The sequence below is a fragment of the Schistocerca serialis genome, chromosome 9 (assembly GCF_023864345.2).
Source record: "Schistocerca serialis cubense isolate TAMUIC-IGC-003099 chromosome 9, iqSchSeri2.2, whole genome shotgun sequence".
Taxonomy (NCBI): domain Eukaryota; kingdom Metazoa; phylum Arthropoda; class Insecta; order Orthoptera; family Acrididae; genus Schistocerca; species Schistocerca serialis.
In genome coordinates this window covers 146,218,354-146,244,448 of record NC_064646.1, presented here as the reverse complement: position 1 = coordinate 146,244,448, position 26,095 = coordinate 146,218,354, and the positions used below count along the sequence as shown (strand labels likewise).

The 26,095-nt window shown below is 40.5% G+C and overlaps 1 protein-coding gene across 1 annotated transcript in view; it reads left to right on the top strand.

Moving 5' to 3' along the window:
• LOC126418443 (cap-specific mRNA (nucleoside-2'-O-)-methyltransferase 1) overlaps positions 1 to 26,095 on the top strand; it is a 273,835-nt gene that overhangs the window by 22,699 nt on the left and 225,041 nt on the right. The window contains exons 5-7 of the mRNA XM_050085206.1: positions 3,532 to 3,699; positions 9,379 to 9,546; positions 24,786 to 24,978. Of these exons, the coding sequence (XP_049941163.1) occupies positions 3,532 to 3,699; positions 9,379 to 9,546; positions 24,786 to 24,978 (529 nt within the window). The remainder of the gene's footprint in view (positions 1 to 3,531; positions 3,700 to 9,378; positions 9,547 to 24,785; positions 24,979 to 26,095) is intronic.

The window sequence follows — 26,095 nt, the reverse complement described above, 5'->3', positions numbered from 1 at the left end:
ATAAGGTAAAAATAAGCCTGTAATTTATGCAGTCAATTTTCAACTGAATCTTGAATATTGAAAATAACTCTGGTGAGGACCTTGCTGGGCACTGACAGCAGTGTAATACCACACCAGTTGTTACAGGCTGACAAATTTCCCTTTTTTTTGGGGGGGGGGGGAGCTTTACTGCCAGCCACTCTTGTGGGAGCTTCTCTTGAGCCAGGGGAGGAGCATCTTAATGGTACTTTTGATATCGGCTTTTAAGAGCTGTGGTGCTATGTTGTATAGGTCTGGAGTCTTTGCATTTTTAGGCTTCTCAAAGCACTCCTATTTTTGCCCGTTGTGGGTCATTGCAGATTTGTATCTTGGTCTGCTTCAACTTGCTGGAACATTCTTCACCTGTACCTCTTGGTTGTTTTTGCAATTTAACAACTCCTTGACTTAGTCCTACCATCTCTGTAGCTGTGACTATTGATTTGTAATCATCACTCCATCCTTGCTCTTAACAGATCCTTCACATCTAAAGTTCTTCATTGAGAGTTGTATGCTGATATTGTACAGCTCCTTTATATATCCCTGTTTGCTGCTGTTTCTGCTAACTGTACCTAGTCATCTCTCATCGATCCATTTTTTCTATCTCGCCTTGCTGTCATATTTTCATTCTTTCATTTGCCTCTGTGTGTTTTTATGTGCTTTGATCTTCAATGCACTTGTGGTACCAAAATGTATCTTTTGTTTTAGTTCTTTCCTGCAGCTTATTTCATCAGAGATCCATTCTTTCCTTTGCTGTGTCTTAAATCTTAATATGTGCTCTCTCTCTCTCTCTCTCTCTCTCTCTCTCTCTCTCTCTCTCTCTCTCTCTCTTCTTTCTTTCTTTTTTGCTCCTGTAATTGAGCTAGGTTCTGTTTGACACTATCTTCAATTTGAACTCAGCCTAAATTAGGTGGTAGTCACTTCCAATGTCTGCTCCTCTTGTATTTCTGACATTTAGCAGAGAGTGTTGAAAGTTACAGCTTACATTTTTTTAATGTGATGTATCTGATTTTCAGTGACATGATACAGCAAGACCTACACTATCGTGTGGCAGTTGTGATGTTGAAACAGTGTGTCTTGAATACTAGGTCATACTCAGTGCACATATCTATCAGCAGTTCATCATTTCCATTTTTATTCTTATTGCTGTGCATGCCCATGATGTGTTCAAGCCCTTCATTTTTTGAACCAGCTTTTGTCTTAAAGTCTCGCATTAAATTTTTTATGTCTCTGCAATTAGTTTGTCGTAGAACCCCATTTAGCTCTGTGTAAAATGCATCATATTCTCTTGCAGCTGTGATATTTCATACATTTATTCTAAAGCATGGCAATGCCCTTGCCGCAGTGGTTACACCGGTTCCCGTGAGATCACCGAAGTTAAGTGCTGTCGGGCATGGTCAGCACTTGGATGGGTGACCATCCAGGCCGCCATGCGCTGTTGACATTTTTCGGGGTGCACTCAACCTCGCGATGCCAATTGAGGAGCTACTCGACCGAACAGTAGCGGCTTCGGTCAAGAATACCATCAGTGTGCTGACCCCACGCCCCTCCTATCCGCATCCTCCATGGAGGATGACGTGGCGGTCGGATGGTCCCGGTAGGCCACTCGTGGCCTGAAGACGGAGTGCTTTATTCTAAAGCATGTGGTTATTATCCTTTCTGACACTGGTTTCCACTCCAGTAAACTCCTTTTGCAGTTGTTAGATAGTAAGAGCCCTACACTGTTCCAGTACATGGCATCTTCATCAGACTGTCCTACATACAGCAGCACTTCACCTTCTTGTGTTTTAAGTTCTCCAAAGTCTGGCCAGCTTATTTCAAACAATCTCATTATATCCAATCTGTAGTTCTCCATCCCTTTTTTTGACCTGTATTAACCTTCCCATCTCTGTGTGTTTTTACATTCCAAAATCCACTACAGGTTTTCCTTTTCAGGCCAAAGGTCATATCCTTAAGACCCATCCAACTATTTCTCCTTTTAGTTTCTATGATTTGAATTTTTTTGGTGGTGTGGATTTTCAGACCACAGCCCGCAAGTGTCCTGGTGGGGCTGCCACCTCATGGCCTGTACACCTGTCAAGGTTTTATTTCAGGGCCTTACCTCTTAGATAACTTGTCTCCACCTCAACTATAGAATGCTATTCATCCTTCTGCAGTAAGACCTATGTGCATCACCATTGTCCTGGTTACCAAGGATCTTCTGCTTCTCACATTAGGGGACTGTGCCTGTTGCCACACAGTCACAGAGATGAAAAGACAGGACATTGTGAGAAGCACTTTGTCTGGATCCTGTGTGGAGACCTGACCAGCTTCGAGGATCCTGCTGGCAGTTACACTACTGCCGATACAGCCCTCCAGTTCATTGGAACACACAAACCCCCTCGCCCTGATGGGCAGTGTTTCATTAGGGTAGTGTCTCCCGAGGGGGAGAATTTCAGGCAATAGTATCCATCTGCAGTCACAGCAGTCCTTAACAGTGCTAAATTCTAGCTAGGAATCTTTACTGACACTATTTCCTCTCTTCCCCATGAAATAAGAATGCTGATGAACCTTATTCAGAACTGTCAAACAGGTGATAAGCTAATAAGACAAGGCTATTTATCTATCTTCTTCAGTTGCCTAATACTATACTATGAAGAAATCAAAGATTTGGACTCTGAAGGCTAACCAAGTGTATAATAGTGTTGATATTTCATGAAGCAAATATGCTGGAAAAAAAGTATGGCTGACATTTCAACTGTCTACCTACATATACCCCTTGACTTGAGGGTGCTGCACAATCTGTGTTTTGTGTATGAATTATTATTTTTTCTTTCAGCACTCTGTAACAGAGAACAGGAAGATAAAATGGATGTTTTAGTCTAATATGCTGTCAGTATTATGAAGTTACAATGGTTTTGTCTGAAAATAGTAGGATTAATTACAGCATTGTGATTAGAAAAATTTGAACCAACAGGGTAGCTTTAAAAATATAGCATTGTGTCACCCACCTCACCCACAATGACCCATTGAAGTGTTTGGTTTTTCCCACATGCCACCTGCTGTTCCACTGTAACTTATTGAACCAATGTCCTCCACTTATTTAAAAAATAAAAAGTAAAATAAAATAAAAAAAAAATACACGACAGAAACACATCGCCTACTCTGTAGTATCTCAGAAAAGTGTTCATTTTGTGTATCTTTTCTAGTGTAGCAGGGAAAGTGTCATAGTTCGAGGCTTTTCCCCAGAGGGCCATAGTTTGAATCTTTAACCTTTATCATGCTATCATTACAAGTTTGCAACATATTCCAAACTTATTTGAGGTCAGTGTTATGAGATTTTCCAAAACTAAGGTTTTTGTGATATGTTCCTGTCGTGTTTATCTTAGTAATGCTACATTGTTCCATCAGTTTTATTTTCTCTTTCTTCCATTTACATATCTGTAGTTTCAAGCAGATTAAGTAATGTGTGAAGTTTAAAGTTTACTTGAGTATTCGTAAAATAGATATTTCACATTTAGCACTTTTTCTTTGCAGGTGGTGTCAGTAGAAGAATCTCCAAAATGGCTCAAAGATTCGAATTATGAACCTATTTCACTTGAAGAGTTAGGCACTTGGATGAAGGAGGGCCAGCGCAAATTGGTTATAAATGATGAAACTAATTTTTGTGATCCAAATTTATTAAGGAATGTTCTCAGTTCAAAGGTGAATCCGTTTTTATTTTAATACATTAATGGTCTTTCAGAGACCATGCCATTTAGGCTATCAGTTAAGATTTCCTGGTGCAGTCTGGTAATGAATGTTATGTAGAACTGATTGGAGTATAGCCATTCATTATTACTACAGGTATTCATTTGACAAGTGTTATATTCATCAAATGCACTTGCTGTTATACATAAATAACAGGCAGGAAGAGAACACTATAGCACTGAAAGTAGTTGCTGTTATGATATGACTTGCGTGCATGCAGAAACTATACAGTCTCGTCAAGGAGCCAAATAGTGTTAGGCAATAGCTAAACAAAAGTATATGATAATACAGATTAGCAACAAGTTACAATAATTTATTAAAATAAATCAAAATACTGACTAATAATGGCTTGAGTGGAGCTGTGTGTCCACTTACGTCCACATGTAGTGGAGGGATGTCCACTTGGGAACTAATTGAGTGACACATAGTGGATGCATAAAATAATGTGCCTTGTGTGTGGAGGCTAGCCTTAATTCAGTAGACATGCCTTTTGTATGGAGGCTAGCCTTAGTTCAGTCATACCTGAGTACTAGACAGCTTGTACACATCTATGATGTGTTAGAAAACTGATGTCACTTTAACAGTTACATCTTTAAAAATGTATGCTAGTCTCATTTACCTGCTTTGAGTTAACTTTACAAGATATGTTGTGTTCATGGTCTAAGAACTTTTAGCGTTGTACTCAAGAATGGTGTGAAAGCCGAATTCTAGATTGTGCAGAAGAAAAATGCAGTAATATGCAGTCAAATGGCAGCATTTTTCCAAATCTACTTTATGACTGTGGCCCAGCACCATCAAAAACTTTTTATCTTCCAGTACATTTCAAAATGGTGTACACTTCATTGCAGAGTGAAAGATTTTTTTTCTGGAATCAACAAGCTGGTGTAATGTCTCAGCAATTTTATTTACTGAAACCTATGGGAAGACAAGCTGTTGGTAGGTTTGAATGTGGTCAGTGACGGCTTGAGGCAGCAAAAAGTATTAGAAAGTATACTAAGGCAATGCTCTCACTTTAAACAATGGGTGCTATTCAGAGGTCAGTATATAGTTTTATATAAGCTACTATGGTTACTAATATTTCTCTTTAGCATAGTATGCAATGCAGTGAACATTTTTGATTAGTTACTTTCAGTAAGATGGAGATAACCTAGTGAAAAGTTGAAGCTGTCAGTCATTCCATGTGATGTACTTGGGTGCGGGTTTTTCTTTTTGTTTCTTTCTTCCCAGTTTTCTGAGTGGTTTGATACAGCTCATCGTTAATTCCTGTCATGTGCTAGTCATTTGGATGCAAAATTTTCACATTTTGGATTTGCACTTATGCTTCAGATAATAATATTTAAATGGACAGATAAAAAATCTACTCACCAAACAGCAGCAGAACACTCACATAAAAGATTATTGTGATTGGCAAGCTTTCGGAGCCAGTGGCTCCTTCTTTGAGCAGAAGGGTTGAAGGTGATTGTTTTCATTATTATATTACTTCAAATAATGTAATTTTTATAGCAATATTACTTTGTTCAAGTGACACACTTTAACATCATGGTCATGGTTCTGTTACTAGCTGATGGTGTGTGCTGTGATTGGTGTTGAGAAATGAATGAACATTGTAGCACTAGCTTTTTACACCGTTCTTTGCAAGAATGTACAGAGAAGACAGTATTGCAATGGGGGATAAAACAAATGAGATTGTGCTTTTTTAAACAGTGTGGCCTTGTATTCAATGAATGGAAGCTGTACTATACCTCTGGCCATCATCATTTAAGTTTCCCAAAATGTCCTTAAATTACTTCAGCCAAGTGCTGAATGGTTCCTACTTTAAGGCTAAGGTGAGCTACCTGCTCCATGCTTGTTGATCTAGGCCTGTAAGTATGTAAATGTCTCTTTCTGTGAATTATGTTTCTTTTTTTTTTTTTTATCCCCCTCTCCCCCCTGAAATTATAATACCCGAACTTGCAAAAGTAATTCTTGTATCAGAGCTACAGATATTGAATGCCCTCTAAGGAGGTGGACTTAGATGGCTGTTAGGGGCACTGCGGCAATGCAGCACTTTAGTTGCATGGCAAGAGCACCACTGTCTTGCCACGTGAATATGGTGGCCAATAGCATTCCACATGACCTGTATATAGAGTGGCGCACAGCTGGTCAGTTCAGTGCTCATGCTTGGTACTGTCAGATCTATATTTACTGTATTAGGACTGCATGATAACTATCTTGCTTGTACCATTACTGTTCTTGGTCACATCTTGGATGTGTGTGTCTGCCACTCTCGGCCTTGTTGTCATCGTTATGTCAAAGGCTTCGCTTAATGCACTGTCTTCATCTAGGTTTTGTCCTTGTCCTTGTCCTATTGTCCTGGTCTTTTGCCTTGTCTGTATTCTTTCTGTCGCATTTTGCTTGTCTACTGTTAGTTTGGTTCACTTTGCCGCAGGTGGTTCTCCTGCCTGGCGACTCCTTAAGGTTCTCCTTTTCTTCCAGAGCTCTTATGTGAGCACTCTGCGGATTTAGCAGTGATCCTTTGATGAATAAAACTATTACTATAGTACTACCACTAGTAGTATTAATAGAATTGCCAACTATTAATTCCAAAAATATGAATGCTAAAAATGTATGCATGTACGTGTTCAGCCATGTTGATATGTTTCTTTGTAATAGTTTGTATATGGGAGATTTAATCAGTGCCTAAAATTGGTTCTCAACTTAGAATAGGCTAAAAAACTTAGCTGAAAATGGTAACTAGCTACTTGGATTTAGTGTAAACAGAGCTGAAAGAATCAGTGTAGAACCTAACTCTGTCTGATATTTACACAGTACTAGTGATATTGTGTATCCAGTTGTTATACTTACATCAAGTGCAATTGAAATGAGGTAAACCAGTAATGGATACAGTTTTGTATTAGTGAAACTAAGTTGACTAGGTCTACAACTTTGCTTCCATTGTTTTTTCTCAAAGTTCGGCGCTTTATTGTGAAAAACTTACAAAAAAATTATGATTCATAGTATTGCCCATCGCTTGCCACTACATTCTCCCATCTTTCAGATAGCATACGAATCCCGTGGCGGAAGAACTGGATGTCTTTTGTGGGGATCCATGAATCGATTCAATTTTGCACTCGTTCATATGATCAGAAGTGCTGCTCAGCCAGACTGTATGCCACTGATAGAAAAAGGTGGTAGTCAGAGAGAGCAATGTATGGAGAATTTGACGGGAGGGACAGAACTTCTCATTTCAACATTTCCATTTATATTTTGATGCGCGACATGGTGTCAAGCACTGCCCTGCTGCAAAATTACCTTTAAGTGTCGATCACTGTATTGTGGCTGTTTGTGTTTCAGTGCTGGGCTTGAACACATCAATTGCTTTCGATAATGATATCCTGTGATTGTCTTCGTCTGTTTCAGTAGCTACAAAAACGTTCTGTCGTCCACCGCCATGCCAGTCTTAAGGCGTTGAAAACACTCTCTGCACGTTCTTCCACTAATAATTCCCTCCTCAATGGTTGTAACCAGCATTTTAAGAGTCACTGCCACAGATTTCTTCATGTGAAAGAAGAAAGTTAAAACTTCCCACAAATGGCGAGAAATGGATCCATAAGTTGACATACTTAATTGAGAATAATCTTATGATGCCATCACAAATCAACTAATATTTTTATGGCATTATGTTTACAGATGCCTAAGCTTATTGTATTACACCTATGACCAACCACCCAAACCCCACTTGTCACTACTGCCATCTATTGCAAAACGGTGGGAGCAAAGTTGTAGACCTAATAACTTAGAAAAGTTACAATGTCTTACCATAAGCTACAATGCTTATTCAGACAGGCAGGTGTTAAACTACACACACACACACACACACACACACACACACACACACACACACACACACCAAAAAAAAAGTCACTGATGTCCTCACTTCATTGAAAAGTAAATTCCCTTATTGTGATGCAGGCAGTTGTTTGTACAGATATTATTGTTGTGGACTTCAGTTCAAAGACTGATTTTATGCAGCTCTCTATAATAGTCTATTCTGTCCGAACCATTTCATCTGATTAGTTCCTACAACCTACATATATTTATGTACCTGCTTACTGTATTCATGCTTGCATCTCCATCTTCAATTTTTATGCCCCACACTTCCCTACATTACCAAACTGAGTATTCCTTGATACCTTAGGATGTGTGCTACCAACTGATCTCTAATTTTAGTTAATCTGCACCATAAATTTCTTTTTTTCTCTGATCTGATTTCATTGCCCCTATTCATTATTTAGTCTATCCATCTAATATTCAACATTCATCTAAAGCACAACATTTCAAAAGATTCTCTTCTCTTCTTGTCTGAATTGCTTATTATCCAAGTTTCACTTCCATGTAATGTTACTTATCAGACAAATATCTCCAGAAAATACTTCTTAAACACTTAAACTTATCCTAGATGTTAATAAATTCTTTTTCAGAAATGAGTTCTTGCACTATCGCCAGTTCATATTTTATATCCTCTGTACTTCAGCTGTCATCAGTTATTTTGCTGCTCAAATAGCTGAAGTCATCTGCTACTTTTAGTGTCTCATTTTCTAATATGTCACCTGATTTAATTCAGCTACAGTCCATTACCCTTGTTGTACTTTTGTTGATGTTCATCTTGTAGCATCTTTTCAAGACAACAATTCTGTTCAACTGCTGTTCCCAGTCGTTTGCTGCTTCTGACAGAATTACAGTGTCATTACCAAACCCCAAAGTTATTATTTATTTTCCCTGGACTATAATTCCCTAAACAAACTTCTCTTTGGTTTCCTTCACTGCTTATTCTGTGCACAGATCGAATAACATAGGAGATAGGCCACAAACCTGTCTCCCTTCTTTTTCAGCTACAGCTTCCCTGTCATGTTCTTTGACTCATATAACTGGAATCTGGTTTATGTACAAGTTGTAAATAACCTTACGCTCATTGTATTTTATCCCTGCTATCTTGAAAATTTCAAAGAGGGGATCCAGACAACATTTTCAAAAGCTTTCTGTAGATCTACAAATGCTATAAACGTAGGCTTACCTTTCTTCAATCTATCCTCTAAGATAAGTGATAGGATAATTTCTGTCTTGCATGTTCCTCTGTTTCTCCAGAACTCAAATGTATCCTTGCCAAGGTTGGTTCCTACCAGGTTTTTCATTGTTATGTGAATAATTTGTGTCTACATTTGCAATCATGACTTGTTAAGTCGATGGTTTGGTAGTATTCACTCCTTTCAGTGCCTGCTTTCTTCCCTTATGTAGACGGTCTGTTTATTTCCTTATGTAGATTCTCTGTATATATATTCATCTCTCACTTCTTTGGTTTGTACTGGCTTGCCATCTGAGCTCGATATCTGTGCAGTTGTTTCTCTTGTCTCAGAAATCTAATTGTGAAGAGCTATTCTAATTTTATTTCATGTATTGGCTTTCGTTGCTCTGTCTTTTCCATGGAAGAATGTTGATACTCAAGCTATCTGTATTAAACAATAGACTTTAAGACTCGAATAATCTGTTTTGTTTAGGAGTAGACATCAGTGTTGACTGAGTAATCTTTACTTTATGTAACACATCTAAAGGGTCAGCTACTTGTCTTTGATCACTCTTAAACTTTTTTTGTTCCAGAGTGTTTTTGACAAATTGGATGCAAATGAAATGCTGAAGGCAAGGTCTCGATCAAACCCATTTGAGACTATTCGTGGTGCAATCTTTTTGAACCGTGCTGCAGTGAAAATGGCGAACATGGACAAAGTGTTTGATTTCATGTTCACAAACCCTCATCATGAAAATGGTGTATGTATCTCAGCATGAATCTTGCTTCATTCCGTGTCATGTTCGATAGCATCTTGCATAGTAACTGTTTTGTTTGTACAAATTGGATGAGAAACTAATTAGCATTCTATGCACTAAGAAAGGTATTAATTATCTGTAGGTTTGTAGTACTAATTGGTTTGCTTTCACAGCAGCCTGTCTTTACTGTAGAAAATGTACAAAGGTGAATCAAAAGGGTTATAATGAGTTATGTGAATGAATTTTAACACTCAGTTGTGCAGATACATTGGCGTGCGGTGCAGCTACCATTACATTTCAACACAGTCTTTTGCCTATTGAAAGATTTATTGTGATGGTGCACCACAATAACATTATTTGCTTGAAGGAAGCCATTGTCAGTTCCCAGCAGCTACCATGCTTTGCCATATTAAATGTTCATATTAGATATAAACTGCCTATAATCCAGATACTTGTCAGTGATCCAAAGTACTGTAAAGCAGTGGGTGTCAAGGTATGACTGAAGGAAGGAATAATGTAGTTGCAGTGTTTCTTATGGCAGTTTATATATACAGTATGTATGTGTGTTTTTAAAGGGGGGTAGGTACTTTTTGAGTATGAGTAATAACTTGTTAGACATCAAAACTGAAACATGCATTTGTTGAACAACTGTATAAAATAAATAGGCCACAAAACATTATTGAGACAAGTCAGTGTCTAAGTATTGACTGTGGTGTGCTAGTTAGTTAGTTACATATTCCAGGGATCATTTTGCATGATAGATCATAATAATGTGGACCAAGTCATTTTACATTCACATCATAAATTAATTTGTACATGTGGTTACATTCTGAACATTTATAAGTTTGGTGTTCTTTTACAAAAATAAAAAAGATATACAGACGTGAGTTAGTAATTTCTACCCACCTCCTCTTACACATTACAGTAATATCAAACAATGGAAAATCCAGGATGGAATGTAACAGTGTTGTGAAAAAGAAAGTTGCTACTCACCATAAAGCGGAGATGCTGGGTCACAGATAGCCACAACAAAAAGACTGTCACAAATAATAGCTTTCGGCTGGTAAGGCCTTTGTCAGAATTAGACGGCAAACATACACATACGCACCCACGTAAATGCAACTCACACATACTGTCCTCAGTTGCCTGAGACTGCAGTCGTGTGTGTGTGTGTTTCGTTTGAATGGGTGTGTATGTGTGTGTTTGCCATCTAATTCTGACAAAAGCCTTACCGGCTGAAAGCTATTATTTGTGACAGTCTTTTTGTTGTGCCTATGTGTGACCTAGCATCTCCACAATATGGTGAGTAGCAACTTTCCTTTTCACAATAACATTACAATAATAGAAATTCTTCTACGAAATAGGAGTTGTCAGGGAGAAACTTTCTCAGCATGTTAGAAATTTTACTTTGCTATCTGTCGGACATTTTATATCACTGGCTAAGTGATCATAAAGTTTTTTTGCATCATTGTGCACCACTTTGTATGCTGAAGACAACCTTAATGTGGAGTAATGGATGTCATTTTTTCCCTCTGCTGTAATTATGTACCTCATTGCTCCTTTTGAACTTTAGTGGATTATTTACAACAAATTTCACGAGAGAATAAATATACTGTGAAGCAGTAGTCAGAATGCCCAACTCAAACATATGTCTACATAATGATCGGGGGTGAGAACCACATATTATTCTTACAGTGCTATTTGCACAATAAAGACTTTCTTTCTCAAAGATGAGTTCCACCAGAACATTATTCCATATGACATTACTGAATGAAAATTTTCAAAATACTCCAACTGACAGATTTGTCTCTCCCCAAGAATTTCAATGATTCTAAGCGCAAACATGGCTGAACTAAATAGCTTTAGGAGTTCTAAAAGGTGTTTTTTCCGATTTAAATTCCTATCAATATGGATCCCAAAGAACTTTGAAGTTTCCACCCTATGTATTATTTCCTCACCATGTGTTAAACTTATCATTGATGTTGTACCTCTGGTTGCACAGAACTGAATATGTTGTGTCTTTTCAAAAACTTATCATTGATGTTGTACCTCTGGTTGCACAGAACTGAATATGTTGTGTCTTTTCAAAATTGAGAGTGAGACCATTTACAGAAAACCAGTCAATGACACTTTTAAGAACTTTGTTTACCATTTCTTCTGTTTCTCTATGTATGCTTGGCGTGATTACAATACTATTGTAATCTGCAAAGAGTACTAATTCTGCTTGTTGTATACTAGACGGAAGGTCATTTACATATATGAGGAACAGTAGTGGACCTAAGACTTAACCTTGGAAAACGCTATACGTGATTTCTCCCCAGTCAGAATTTTGTACCTGGGCTATATAGCTTGAATTACAAAGTACAACTTTCTGCATTCTTTTTGAAACCCCCATGCGGATACGGGGGTTAGAATAGGCCCAAGATATTCCTGCCTGTCATAAAAGGTGACTAAAAGGAGTCTCTCACGTTTCGGCCTATATGTGATGGTCCCCTGTAGGCTTTGACCTCCATATTTCAAAATTTTCCGGAGAGCGAGCCAACTGGGAAGGGTACCTTACATCGTACATCGTGTCCATTGTGCACTGAGACCTTTGCATCCTACGTCGACGTGGATCTGCACTTCTGCTCATTTTCCAGCTGTTGGGTGAGATCACCCTTCATCCACTGTGCAGTATTATTTTTTGTACTGACGATGGTAATGGACTTCTTTGCACCTTGTATCCAGCACAGTAGCCAGTCCGTTGTGCTGGGGCCACCATGTACCCTGTTAGTTATAGCCCCCTGACCACACAGGGATTGCTCTGCTGATGCCTGTGCCGTTAACTTCCCATGTATGCCAAGAGGTAGATGCGCATCCTGCTGGGGCATTGGGACTCCCGGCAATGGCCATTCTGCTAGGTGGATGACACACAATGAAGCATAGTACATCATCTCTTGCTGGTGGTCAAACACCAGCAGTCTGTAAGCTTTCACGGGCTCATTTCAACACTCAGAAGTACGACCCCAAATCGTTCCCCTCCCTGGCCACACCTTGGGAGGAATGTCAGGCTGGTACCTTGTACGTTTGAGAGCTGATGGGAAATCTTTCTTGATGATGAAGCCTTAGTTTTTTGTTGGGCATTTAGAGGACAAGTTTGGGGAGGCGGAGGGGTTGTCCAAAATGAGATCTGGGTCAGTCTTGATCAAAACAGCGTCCTTTGCCCATTCACGGGCGTTACTCACTTGTGACAAGCTGGGGGATGTTTCTGTAACCATCACACCCCAAAAGAGCGTAAATATGGTCCAGGGTATCATATTTCAGAGGGACCTTCTTTTGAAGTCTTGACGATGAGCTGCGCGTCAATTTAGAGCGGCGAGGTGTACATTATGTTTGACGTGTCCACCAGGGTCTGAGGGTTAATCAGGTTGCCACCAGTGCCTTCATCTTGGCCTTTAAGGATGATACATTACCCGAGAAGGTCAAGGTGGTGGTCTATTGCTGTGATGTAAATCCCTATCTCTCGCCCCCAATGTGTGCTTTAAATGCTGGAAGTTCGGCCTATATCTTTCCGCTGTACTTCCAGCGTCACATGTCGAGATTGCTGATGCTCATCACATCCCAATACTCCATGTGCCCCACCTCCCATCTGCTCGCCAGACTGCAGGATTCCCCAGAAAGAAAGGAAAATCATGGAATACAAGACCCTGGGCCGACTGACCTACACTAAGGCTAAGAGGAAATTTCAATGCCTACATCCTGTACGCAAGACATCGTTTTACACCACCACTACAACAGTTGTAGCCCCATCAATTCTGCCAACCCCAGTCACCTCTCAGAGCCAGAATACTACACCTGCCCCTTGATGGTGGGGGGCACTTCCCTCCCTGTTGCTCCTGCACCATCTACTTCAGGAGCAACACCCTCTCAACCACCGGGGACATCCGTCCCCACTTCTAAGCCAGAGAAGCGTACAACTTCTTCGGCTCCTCTCGCTAGGAAGGGATCCCTTGGGCCACTCCCTTAGCAGGTTTCTGCTAGTGGGGAAAATGACACCCGCCAGTGGCTGCAGAGCCCGAAAGCAGCTGGTCGTAGGGCTTCACACTCATCTTCAGTCCCGGAGACTGTATCAGTGAAGTCCTCCCAGCCAAAAAAACCCAAGGAACAGCGAAATAAATAAATAAATAAATAAATAAAAAGATCCCCAAGACCAAGGGAATTGTGGTGGCACCCACACTACCGCTACCTACAAGCTCTGCATCTGAGGATGAGGTGGAGATTCTGGCGTCTGCTGAGGACCTAGATCTTGCCGGACCCTCAGACACAATGGATATAGGCTGCTCAGGCAATAAGTTGGTGGCAGCAGGTGACACAGGCATAAACTGCCTCATTGAATGTCCCATGCCTTTCCAGTCTCATGATGATGTCATCCTCCAGTGGAATTGTGGCAGTTTTTCCACCACCTGGCTGAGCTATGGCTTTACACCTGCTTTCTGCATCACCCTCCATGAAACCTGATTCCTGGCAATGTGGACCCCCTGCCCTCCACGGCTATAAGGGATATTACAGGAACCGTAGCGACTATAATCGAACGTCAGATAGAGTTTGCGTTTATGTTCTAAACTCAGTCTGTAGTGAAACTGTGTTCCGTCAAACCCCTCTTGAAGCTGTGGCTGTTAGAATAAGGACGGCGCAGGAAATAACTATCTGCAATGTTTATCTTCCTCCAGATGGTGCAATACCCCTGAATGCATTAGCTGCACTGATTGATCAACTCTCTAAACCTTTCCTACTTTCGAGACATTTTAATACCCATAACTCCTTGTGGGGTGGCACCATGCTTACTGGCCGAGGCAGAGATGTTGAAACTTTACTGTCTCAGTTCGACCCCTGCCTCTTAAATACTGGGGCTGCCACAAATTTCAGTGTGGCTCACGGTAGTTACTAAGCCATTGATTTATCAGTTGGCAGCCCAGGACTTCTCCCACCTGTCCACTGTAGAGCACATGATGACCTGTGTGGTAGTGACCACTTCCCCATTTTCCTGTCACTGCCGCCGTGTCAGGTCTATGGACACCTGCCCAGATGGGCTTTAAACAAGGTGGACTGAGAAACTTTCACTTCTGTTGTCGCCGTTGGATCTCCCCCACATGGTAACAGTGATGTGATGGTTGAGCAGGTGACTACAACTGTGGCAGAAAATGCGATCCCTCGCTCTTTAGGGTGCCCCAAGCGAAAGGCAGTCCCTTGGTGGTCGCCGGAAGTCGGTGAAGCAATTAATGAGCGTCGGCGAGTGGCACACCAGTGTAAGCAGCACCCTTCCCTGGAGCACCGCATAGCCTTTAAACGGCTCCGTGCCCGTGTTCGCCAACTTATCAAACAACGGAAGCAGAAGTGTTGGGAGAGATACGTCTCGACCGTTGGGTGCCATACATCACCTTACCAAGTCTGGGCAAAGATCAATCATGTTTTCAGCTACCAGACCCCAACAGATGTTCCCGGTGTTAACATAAGCTCCTGGACCACATCGGATCCACAGTCAGTTGATTAAACATCTCTCATCTGACTACAAGTGACATCTCCTCATCATCTTCAACTGGATCTAGTGCGATGGCGTCTTTCCATCACAATGATGGGAGAGCACCATCATTTCGGTGCTCAAACCTGGTAAAAACCCGCTTGATATCGATAGCTATCGGCCCATCAGCCTCGCCACCATTCTTTGTAAGCTGCTGGAATGTATGGTGTGTCGGCAGTTGGGTTGGGTCCTCATATCCAGGAGAATGGGGTCCTGCAGGGCTCTGTATTGAGTGTATCTCTATTTTTAGTGGCTATTAATGGTCTAGCAGCAGTTGTAGGGCCGTCCTTCTCTCCCTCTCTGTCTACAGACGACTTGTGCATTTCGTACTGCTCCACAAGTACTAGTGTTGCTGAGCAGCACCTACAGGGAGCCATCCACAAGGCACAGTCATGGGCTCTAGACCACAGTTTCCAGTTTTCGGCTGTAAAGTCATGTGTTATGCACTTCTGTCAATGTCGTACAGTTCATCTGTTTGTCTGGAACCAGAACTTTTCCCTAATGACGATCCACTCACTATAGTGGAGCCATATCGATTCTTAGGACTGGTTTTCGATGCCCGATTGACTTGAAGTCTTCACCTTCATCAGCGTAAGTGAAAGTGCTGGCAACACCTCAATGCCCTCCGCTGCCTGAGCAACACCAACCGGTGTGCCATTGTGTTTACTCAACCCAGTGGACCACTGTGGCATTCGCCTAATGACAGTAGCTTTTAAGACGAGTCAGGTGACCAGTCTCCCGGTGAAGGCCGGAGTCCCTCCATTGCAGGTTTGGTGTGCACATCTGTTGGCCAGTTACGATGCACACGTTTGTAGTTCTCCTGCACATCCGAATTACCATCTCCTTTTCCCACCCATGGCGGTTCATCTCCCACATCGGCAGCCCAGATCAGGGCTTCCAATTGCAGTCCGTGTCCGATCACTTCCTTCCTAACTGGAGTCCTTGCCTTTACCACCTGTACTTGAGGTCAGTTCAGGTACACCTCTGTAGGGTGCACGTAGGCCACTGTTTCACCTGGACCTTTCATGTGGCCCTAAGGACTCAGTTAAACCCGCGGCTCTCCACTGCCACTTCCTGTCGATTCTTCACATGTATCGAGGCCATGAAGTGGTTTACACTGATGGCTCGATGGCTGATGATTACGTTGGGTTTGCATTTGTCCATGTTGGACATAATGAACAGCATTCCTTGCCCGTCAGCTACAGTGTTTTCACTGCCAAGCTGGTGATTATATCCCATGCTCTTGAACACATCAGTTCATGCCCTGGGGAGTTGGTCCTTCTGTGTACTGACTCAGTGAGCAGCCTACAACCTATTGACCAGTGTTACCCTTGTCATCCTTTGGTAGCCTTGGAATGGTCCAGTCATTTAGTGTTGTTTGTCTGGACCCCAGGTCACTTCAGCATCCCAGGCAATGAACTTGCCGACAGGCTGGCCAAACAGGCTACGCAGAAACCACTTATGGAGATCGGCTTCTCTGCAGCTGACTTGTGTTCAGTACTACGCTGCAAGGTTTTGCGGCTTTGGGAGACGGAATGGCATAGTCCCAGCATGCACAACAAACTGTGTGCCATTAGGGAGACTACAAATGTGTGGAAGACCTCCATGCGCCCTCTCGCAGGGACTTTGTGGTTCTCTGTCGACTCCACATTATCCGTGCTTAGGTGACACACGGCTCCCTCCTGCACGGAGGCTGGATGTTGTAATGTGTCACAGAGTGAATGGCTTTTCCTTTTATTCTCGTGGTTGGCCAGCCATGGTCATCTGCTCTCTTGTTTCTATCCCTTTTATCTATTTCTTGCTTCTCTCTGTGGTTTTCTTTTCCTGTTTTGTCCATAGTAGTGTTGGTTGTCCTTCTGTCGTTCTTCTGGTTTTTCGTTTCTCCTGTTATTATGTTGTACGTCTGCTTTCTTTTCTTATTTCTCTTGTGTAATTATTTTGATAGGAACAAGGAACTGATGACCTCACAGTTTGGTCCCTTCCCCCCCCCCCCCCCCCCCCCCCCCCTTTAAACCAACCAACCAATCTTCTGGATAGATATGACATTATCCCATGAAATGTAAAATTTATCTAGGAGAATGCTCTGATTTGCACAGTCCGATGCCTAAGAGAGGTTGCAGAAAATACCAACTGGCACTTGGGGAGTGAACGGTATAAATGGCATTTTCAGTAGGGCAGCTCTTCTGAAACCCAATCTGTGATTTGCTAAGAATACTATTTCTGATAAGGTGAGATACTATTCTAGAATGCATCATCTTCTCAAAAAGTATGGAGAATGGTGTCAGCAGCGAAATAGGTTGGTAGTTATTGACATCTCTTGTATCACCTTTCCTAAAGACGGATTTAACAGTGACATATTTCAGTCTCTCTGGAAAAATGTCTTGAGTTAGTGATGCATTACACATTTTTTTTTAAGACTGGTCATATTACATGAGAACAAATTTTTGTACTCTATTGGAAACATCATCAAAACCAGATGAGCTTTTATTTTTGAGAGAATGTGTAATTTGTGTAATTTTAGAAGGAGAAGTTGGTGATATTCATACGAATGAATTTTATGGAAGTTACATTTTCAACATATAGTTGTAATTTTGCTCTTGATCTGTTTGTTCCTATGCTTTCTACCATACTTAAGAAATGATTATTAAATGCATTTGCTACCTGTGACTCATCATTTATAGCCCTTCCATTCAGTTTAATAGTAATGTTGTCTTGTTCTGTGGCTGGTTCTGGTTGTCCGTGTCTCGTTTCACTGCATTCCATATAAGAATTGATTCTGATTCTGTTCTTTGATTTTTTAATAACCTTTCTTTGTAATTTTTAGTTTGTAGTGCGCAACTACTGCAGGATTGCTATTTGTTCTTGCCAAAAGATTCATATCCCTTTTACTGTCACAAGGTTCTTTAATCCTTCTAGTGCTCTGTAGTGTTTTACATGACTATTTAGTGTTCTTTCTGAGTAGCTTAACAGAAAGCTATTTTCAAATAATGATATGAATTTATCATGGAGTAGTTTAAATTATATATTAGCATTTGGTTCATAATAAATTCATGTAAACTATTGTTAAAATATATGTGTCTGGAGTCATTAATTATTCAAAGTGATTTCCACTAAGGAGTATCCATATGTAAGGAGCTAAGGTATTTATCCTCGCTAACTGTGCATCATTATCAGAGAGAGCATTTGTTACAGGGTAAACAGTTATTTTTTTGCCTTGAGCTTCATCAAAGAAAAAGTTATCAATTAGGGTCCTACGGTCTTTACCCATCAGTGTTGAAAAGATAATTACCACTAGCGTATGGGGGTTTGTTTCAGGCATTACTGGACTGTTGTGCCGTATCTTTTTATTGAGTGACATGGGCTGGATATGTACATAAGGTTGAAGCTACAGAGTATCACTAAAATAGAGAGCACTCCAGAACCACATAAATTAGTGATGGAGAACTTGATCTTTGAATAATCTGTGAAATAATGTGTTTCTCCCACTATTTGAGGCATATTCAAATGAGAACCTTTATAAGCTTTACTTTATATCTTAAAACTGAATTTGTATTGTTAGTCACCTCAGAATGAGTTTTCAAATGCTTTGCATGCAGAAAAGGTATCAATGCTGGTAATAACAAAAAATGTGATGTCATAAGACATACGCATGTGAAGGATGCTGCTGAACTTTCACAGCCATGTTGACTGGATGATATCCTGTTACCAGGGTGCATTGGTCTGTATTGATAGAACACTCCCCCTATGCACCTTCTACAGCATTTTCTTTATTAGTTGCATGTTAGGATGATTTCTGTGATATACTGTATGGATCACTGTGTAACTAGCTCACCTCATGAAACCGAAAGCAGTAATAGTAGCCTAAAATAGTCTGTAATAATCACCCTGCCTTGTTTAGCCATGAGAGGAAAAAAAGAAACAAAAAATATATTGTTTTTCTAACAGAATGTCCTTGTTTCTTTTTTTTTTTTTTTTTTTAAAAAAAGCAATGGATTCAAGACGTAATACTTTAACAATTTTCCACTTTCATTACGGCCAAACACGTCATGACAACAACATTGTGATCTGTCTTCATTTGTGTTATTTACCATGTCCCACATATAACTGATGAGAGACAGATCAGTCAACCATGTTGGCAGTGAAGGCTGTGAGTATTATGTAGGGCTTGATGAAGTGCATCAATGAACACTGTCCTGATAGAGAAGTACATCACTTTCCTGTTGTTAGATTGACAGAACAGGCTGAACATTCTGAAAGTATCAGTGACTGTTCAACATTCCTCCACAAACACAACAAGTGAACGAGAATCAGGACTGATGTTGCTACGAATCATGTAGCCGGTATTTGGAGCTCTCTGTTGTTAATGAGTATACTCTGCAAGTGAATCTTGATGTTCTCATGACTTATTAATTGAGCCATAAAATTGCAAGAATTCTGCTGTAACTACACATGGTGTGTTGCTAATATTTCAGCTGTAAACCATCCAACCATTTTTGGAGTGTTTTGCTCCAAAGATGGCCGGCCACTTTTCCCGTCGAAATATTACAGCTAACCATCTTTGGAGTGCCTCACTCTGAAGATTGCTGGATGGTTTGCAGTTGAAATTTTAGTTACCAACAGAGTATGTTTATGGCTGAATTCCATTAATTTTGTGGATGACGTTTCGCAAATTGTTGCTCTCTTTGTCAGTACCTTATAGAACAATGAGCACCACCTTACATGCAGGAAAGACCTGGTCTCCTGTTGAAATGCTGCTGAGCACCATTTCATCCTCTAGTTCACCCTTTCACGCCATTACTGGAGACATGCAAGATGATGATGTGCTGTGGAAGGAAGCTGAGCTGAGGCGTACTCCCAACAGTTGATTCCTGTGGTCTTAGATCAGATTTTTAGATGCCACAGTTGCTTGTACCTGTGCAGTGTAGGTCATGTAATCTGGCACAGATATCCTCACAATGTGCTGAACTGGGCATGCGTCACTGTTATATGGTAATCTTAAATTTGTGTGAATGGTCCTCTGGCTGCTATAGCAAGCTCTGCAGTGCCACTGATGTGTTACTTCCAGCTTATGTATCAACACTCTGGAAGCACTATTTAGTCTATTCCCCCACCCCCTCACCCCCTCATAATTGCTCATCTGTTTGAACGAAACAAGACTATGTTGCAAAGGCTTGGTTCTTCCCTGTTTTTGCAGACAGAACCTTACTGCATCATGTACTGCTTTTCACAGTTCAAGGGCAGATGACACACTTGTGTCACAACTACTGTGTCACATGACAACAGCAACTTACATAGGGGGATGTTCCAAGAATCATGAATTTTCAAGCAACTTTTTATGACCCACACATGGGGCCAACAATGTCTCTTGAACAGGATCAACCTCCCTAACAACAAATTAAAATTGTCTATTATTACATGTACCATATAATAATAGTTCTTGGCAATATATTCATCCGATTATACGAAGTAGTTGCTGATTAAGAGGGCTGAAGTTCAGGCATTACTTGGCTGATTGTAGTAATCAAAGTTCCATTAATCCTAGCAATGATAGAAGCCAACATTTCATAATTAATAGCATTCTGCACAGTAAATGATTGCATTGGTCAGAGTGCACAGATAGAGGCGGGTTGGAGAACAACTGAGGAAGTGACTGCCATTGGATGGTCTTGTATTTGCTGCTACAGAAATTCACATGAAAGGCGGTAGCAGAACACTGCCTAAATGAGGGACACAAAATGAAATTTGAGGAAATTGTTGCAGTTGCCAACATTTCCAGTTTTTGAAACAGTGTCTATAAAGAGGCGATTGAAATTAGGTTGGCTGATAATTTAAACAACAGAGACAATGGGTGTCCTCTAAGCAAAACGTGGAATCCTGTATTATCTCGCATCAAAACTGAACATTCTTCGGTGTGGCCTTGATTGCGATAAATCGTTGCCAGCAGTGTTTCACTAAGGGCGGCGCCACCTCCCTGTTTTGGAAGGCAGAAACCGTGATGGGCGACGCATGCGCCGTGTACTGAACGGTGGCCTATGTAGGACGTCGATTTGCAACGTGGCGTCAGTTCTCAGCAGGACTCATCAGCAGAAGCAGCATTTCCTGAAGATGGCGAACAGCTGGATCGCCGAAATATCGAGTCAAGTTGATTTTAGAATCCGGCAGCAAACCCGAAGAGACTTTCAAGACTTATTACGCTGGGAAAGCCTACGTAATCACATTGCAGCTGATGTCATGAAATTCGCATCTGGAAAATAATTTCAAATCATCTAATGACCTTGATGTTGGCGGGTCATTAAACAGTAATTTTTCTCCTTATTTTTCTTCTCCATCCTTCACCAGAGCTTGTGCTCTGTCTCTAATGATCTCACCATCAGAATTTTGTAAAACACTAATCTTCCTTACTTCCAGTGCCAAGGTCTTACTACTGTCAAATATATCTCATTTAAAGAAGACAAGCTGTGACATTGACGTATTTTAATGGGTTTTCTAAAGCATTTTTCTGCAAGCATTTTGCGAATGTGATCAAAGGATTTATAGAAATTATAAAGAGATATAAATTTTGTTTATTTACACAACCTTTTTATAATTGATAGTAAGAAAGAGAAATGCAAACTAATAGTTTGGTAGACTTTACTACACCCAGCTACACACATACAGAACAACCAGCAGAGATTCTCAGTTTACAGTAAAGTCAAAGCCACTGCCATAACAACTGAATCCTTAATGTGATTGTAAACCTCTCCAGAGGAGGGTTGGAAGGCAGGAAGGATGATGGAGGGGAATATGACAAAATGTACTATGGTGCTGGTACTATGAAAGGCAAAGGAATAAGGGCCCAGGGCTTGAAGGAGATAGCTCTTGAGAAAAATTGAGACTCTGAAATCCGTTAAAAGGTTGTTACTTTAGCTGTCATGGCAGAATCATAAGCTTTACTTCACTTTGACGAACAAATGAGAAGCAATAGTTAGTGGCTTGCTCTGTTGATCTGGAATCATAGTACACACTAAATTTTGTAAAGGGATATCATATACATGATGACCGTTGGCTAAAATGGGAAAATGTTCATCTTAAATTGAAAACATTATACTCACTATAAAGAAATTGCTGCTTACATATTAACATTTATCTTCCAGGAAACCTCTTGTTCTAGTGTCCTCTTTGTGAAATTTTGAAGAAAATCTCTTGCTAAAATCCAAAAAGTACTTTGCAAAAAGCTGATGATTCGATACTTTTTTTTTTAGATGTGCTCAAGAGCAGCTTCAAAACAGACTGACATCTTGGGAACATAGAGCATGTTTCATTGAGCACTATCCACCAGTTTGAGTGGGATTTATGAGATGTGGGAGATGTTCCTCATGAGCCTGTGGAGAGGCATAAAAGAGTAAGAACCTCATGTCAGGACCGTTTGATCCATTTCAGGACAAACGTTTGATCTTTAGTATACTTCACTGTACGACTGGAAAGGGGGGGGGGGGAAGACTAAACAAAGCATCTGTTCTCAAGTGTGTGCAGTCACCTCAGGGGTTCATGTCTCTTCAAAAAATTCCTGCCTGAGGCTATGTATCAGAAATACAAGAATGAATGCTAGTTGTACTGGACAATCTCTGTATTCATTATAGAAACAGAAAAAAATGAATTTATGGATTTTCTCATGGATGGAGATTCTATATTCAGTTTTTTAAATGTTAGCAATCATGTTTACTTCTTGGAGAAGACTTGGAAAAAAATTTCATCCCAGGAAAATTGTTGAAATTGACATTTTGGTGATTTTTTTTCTTTGTGGTTAGAAACATGCACGTTGACAATAACGTGTACTTGGATGATCAGTTTATTGAGAATGAGAATTTCCACCAAATATAGTAACCAGTATTATTTCCATACTGAATACTTTATATGTTAGGGAGGCAAGTTTTGCTTTTATTAGCTTTCACTGAGATAAAACTAAATCTCTTCATGACCCACCTGTATAGCTCCTGAATTTTGTTTTACTTTGTATACTCCATCACAGGAGGTATGTCAGGTTTTTTTGCTAAATGTCATTGACAGATTACAATGAGTGCCCAAAAAGTTACTCATTTCACAATTAGTCAACCACTTTGTTTCCAAGACATGTTTTTTTTCTCATCAAGTTCACAGTTAATCAGTCACTTTGTTTCCAAGACAAGCTATTTCTGTAAGGAATGCAGTCTCATGTCAGCATAAATTCGTACTCTTGCATACTGTTAGCAGGTATGTAAATGAGTAGAGCTATATGATCCGTGTTTGTTAGGATGGCCACCAAAGTGCATTAACGTTGTCTGATGTGATATTTTTTATCAAGCCTGATCAAATATGTGTGGGTGTGCACAGTGTGGTGATGACTAGGGACTACTGTGGAGGGATATGGAGACTGCTGCATGTTTTTGTGTGACAGTAATACAAGCAGGCATTCTAATATGAGAGTATCCAATGTTTGGCTGAATGTGAATATGAGTAAACCCACATATATTGTCAGAGTTCTTGTCATGTGACACCAAGGATCACTATGTGATGTGATAGGGACATTGTGCTTGCCACCTGGGCATAAGTAACGGAAAGTGGGAAATAAACTGCATTAAATTGCTGTCCCCTGGCATAATCTACAGTTAACTCCACAGTCCCCTAGGCTGTATTTAGTGGAGCTTGGAGAAAAATTGATTGTTAACAAGTGGTAGCACATAATTTTTAATAGTCACTGTTGTTTCTGCAATACCTCATTTGACTGTGTCTGTGACAAATGTGGCACCCATAAGAAACATCACATTCTGACAGTGTTTTGTAGAGAGAGACTGTTGTAACTCCCACCATCATCAACCGGGGAGCCTATGGGTGTGATTCCAAGTCACATCTGGTAGCGATTCAGGGAAGTCTGACTACTCAGTTATGTACCTTGGATATCGTACATACTCATGGATATTTCTGTGGGGTCAGTATCCAGACACTATCTTTCAGTGGCACAGTGCTCATCCACTCACAACATTTGTATCTATGAACTGCATACATGAGATCATAGTATTCCTTTGGGCAGCAAGCTACCCAAATCTCTTCTTGCACATGGCTTTAATCTACTGTGGGATAAACTCTGTCCCAATACCAGTGTCTGTGGCTGCAAAGGCCAGTTGTGACAGTTACTGACCAACTTATCACGAGATAGCTTTATGGCACACTTCCCAACTGAACTAATGCATGCACTTAAGCACATGCTTTCCTGCTGAAAGGGCTACCAACTTTGTTATGTGTTTTACTTAGTTTTGTTTTGTCTGAAGCGTATGAAGTTTCATTCTATCACTGTATTTTTCATCTGCACTGCTGACTTAGGCACTTAGACACTGTTAAATGTTTTTTTTTAATTTTTTTACACCTGTTATCAGTGATTTAATTGTATGTGTCTGTTTTAGTAATCTTTGAAAAGGAAATTACTGTTTATATCTCATGTTCCTTTTGGATAAATTTTGTTTTGTGCTATGGGCTACAAAATGAAACTATTGAAGGTATATAAAAATTAGTTGCTAAAATATAGTATTGCAATAGCAAATGGCTGACATGCTACAGCAAACATTTTGAGTCCAACTTGAATTACAATGGACCCTTAAACTTTTTTTACAAGTCACACTATAAAAAAAAATACTATTTCACAGTTGTATATTTGTTGTAATTCACATTCCAGAAACCGCAGCTGGGGCCACATGACTTGCTTTATTTTGCCGACGTCTGTGCTGGCCCTGGAGGTTTCTCTGAATACGTATTGTGGCGAAAGAAGTGGCAAGCCAAGGGTTTTGGCTTCACGCTGAAAGGTGATCATGACTTTCGGCTGTCTGATTTCTATGCTGGACCCTGTGAGACATTTGAACCTCACTATGGTAAGGAGATCACATCATAGAAATTGTGTGATTAAGTGTGGTAAATTTTCACTCTATTACACTAAAATTTTAATATTCTGGGGAGCATCCAGTACTGACGATGTGCATTCATTAAAGTGTGACATCCCAACAGGGAATGGAATGTGCTACAGATGTTCAAAAAGATGACATGAAGCCCTGGTGTAGACACTTTAGTTTTGGGGTATGTGGACATTATGTTTGTGTTGTGAGACAGCATTCCTGGCCAGAACTTACCCTGCGAAATTCTTAGCACTGCTAGTAAACACATGTAAAAGGGAAAGAAATTATCCAAAGTTTCAGAACTAACAGTTCCTTCCTTGGGAAGGAAACAGGAATAGATATGTAAGGTTAAAAGGGAAGGACAGGTTCTCAGATCACAAGATGAAAAGCACCAACTTGTAGTGAGGATGAGGACAGACAAAGATGAAGGGAGAGGTATTGGAGGGAATGGGAGATCAAAGATAGTACATTGGTAGCACTACAGGGTGAAAAGTATTTAAACCGACGAATTCTGGGAGGTTGTAGGAGACATCAAAAGAAATATTTTTCCCTAATGTCATTTTTTCCTATGAGGATTATTTAAACCGGTGGAGGCCGTATTACACTCTTCATTTGTTAGAGGGCATATTACACTCTTCTGTTGTAGGCAAACTGCTGCCCACCAGTGTAGTAGTGCATTGTGTCTGTTTACTAATGAAGCGATACACCTGGAGTGAGTACACTGATATGATTTGTGCATACTACGTAGTGCACCACAACGGATGAGCTGCACAGCGCGTTTATCAACAAAAATATCCTAATCGCCGTATCCCACATCATATGACCTTTGCTGCTGTGTACCAACGTCTGTGTGAGACCAGGTCATTTAGCAGATTACCTGGACAGGGACGCCGTCACATGGTAAGAATGCTGCAATTTGAGGAAGCTGTCTTGCAGCATGTGGAGCGGATCCTTCAGTCAGCACTCGTGCAATTGCACGTAACATGGGGACGAATCGGATGAATGTACGAACAGTCCTTCGAGAGCAATTGTTACGTCCATTTCGCTTACAGCGTGTCCACAACCTGGAACCAGTTGATTTTCCACCCAGAGCACA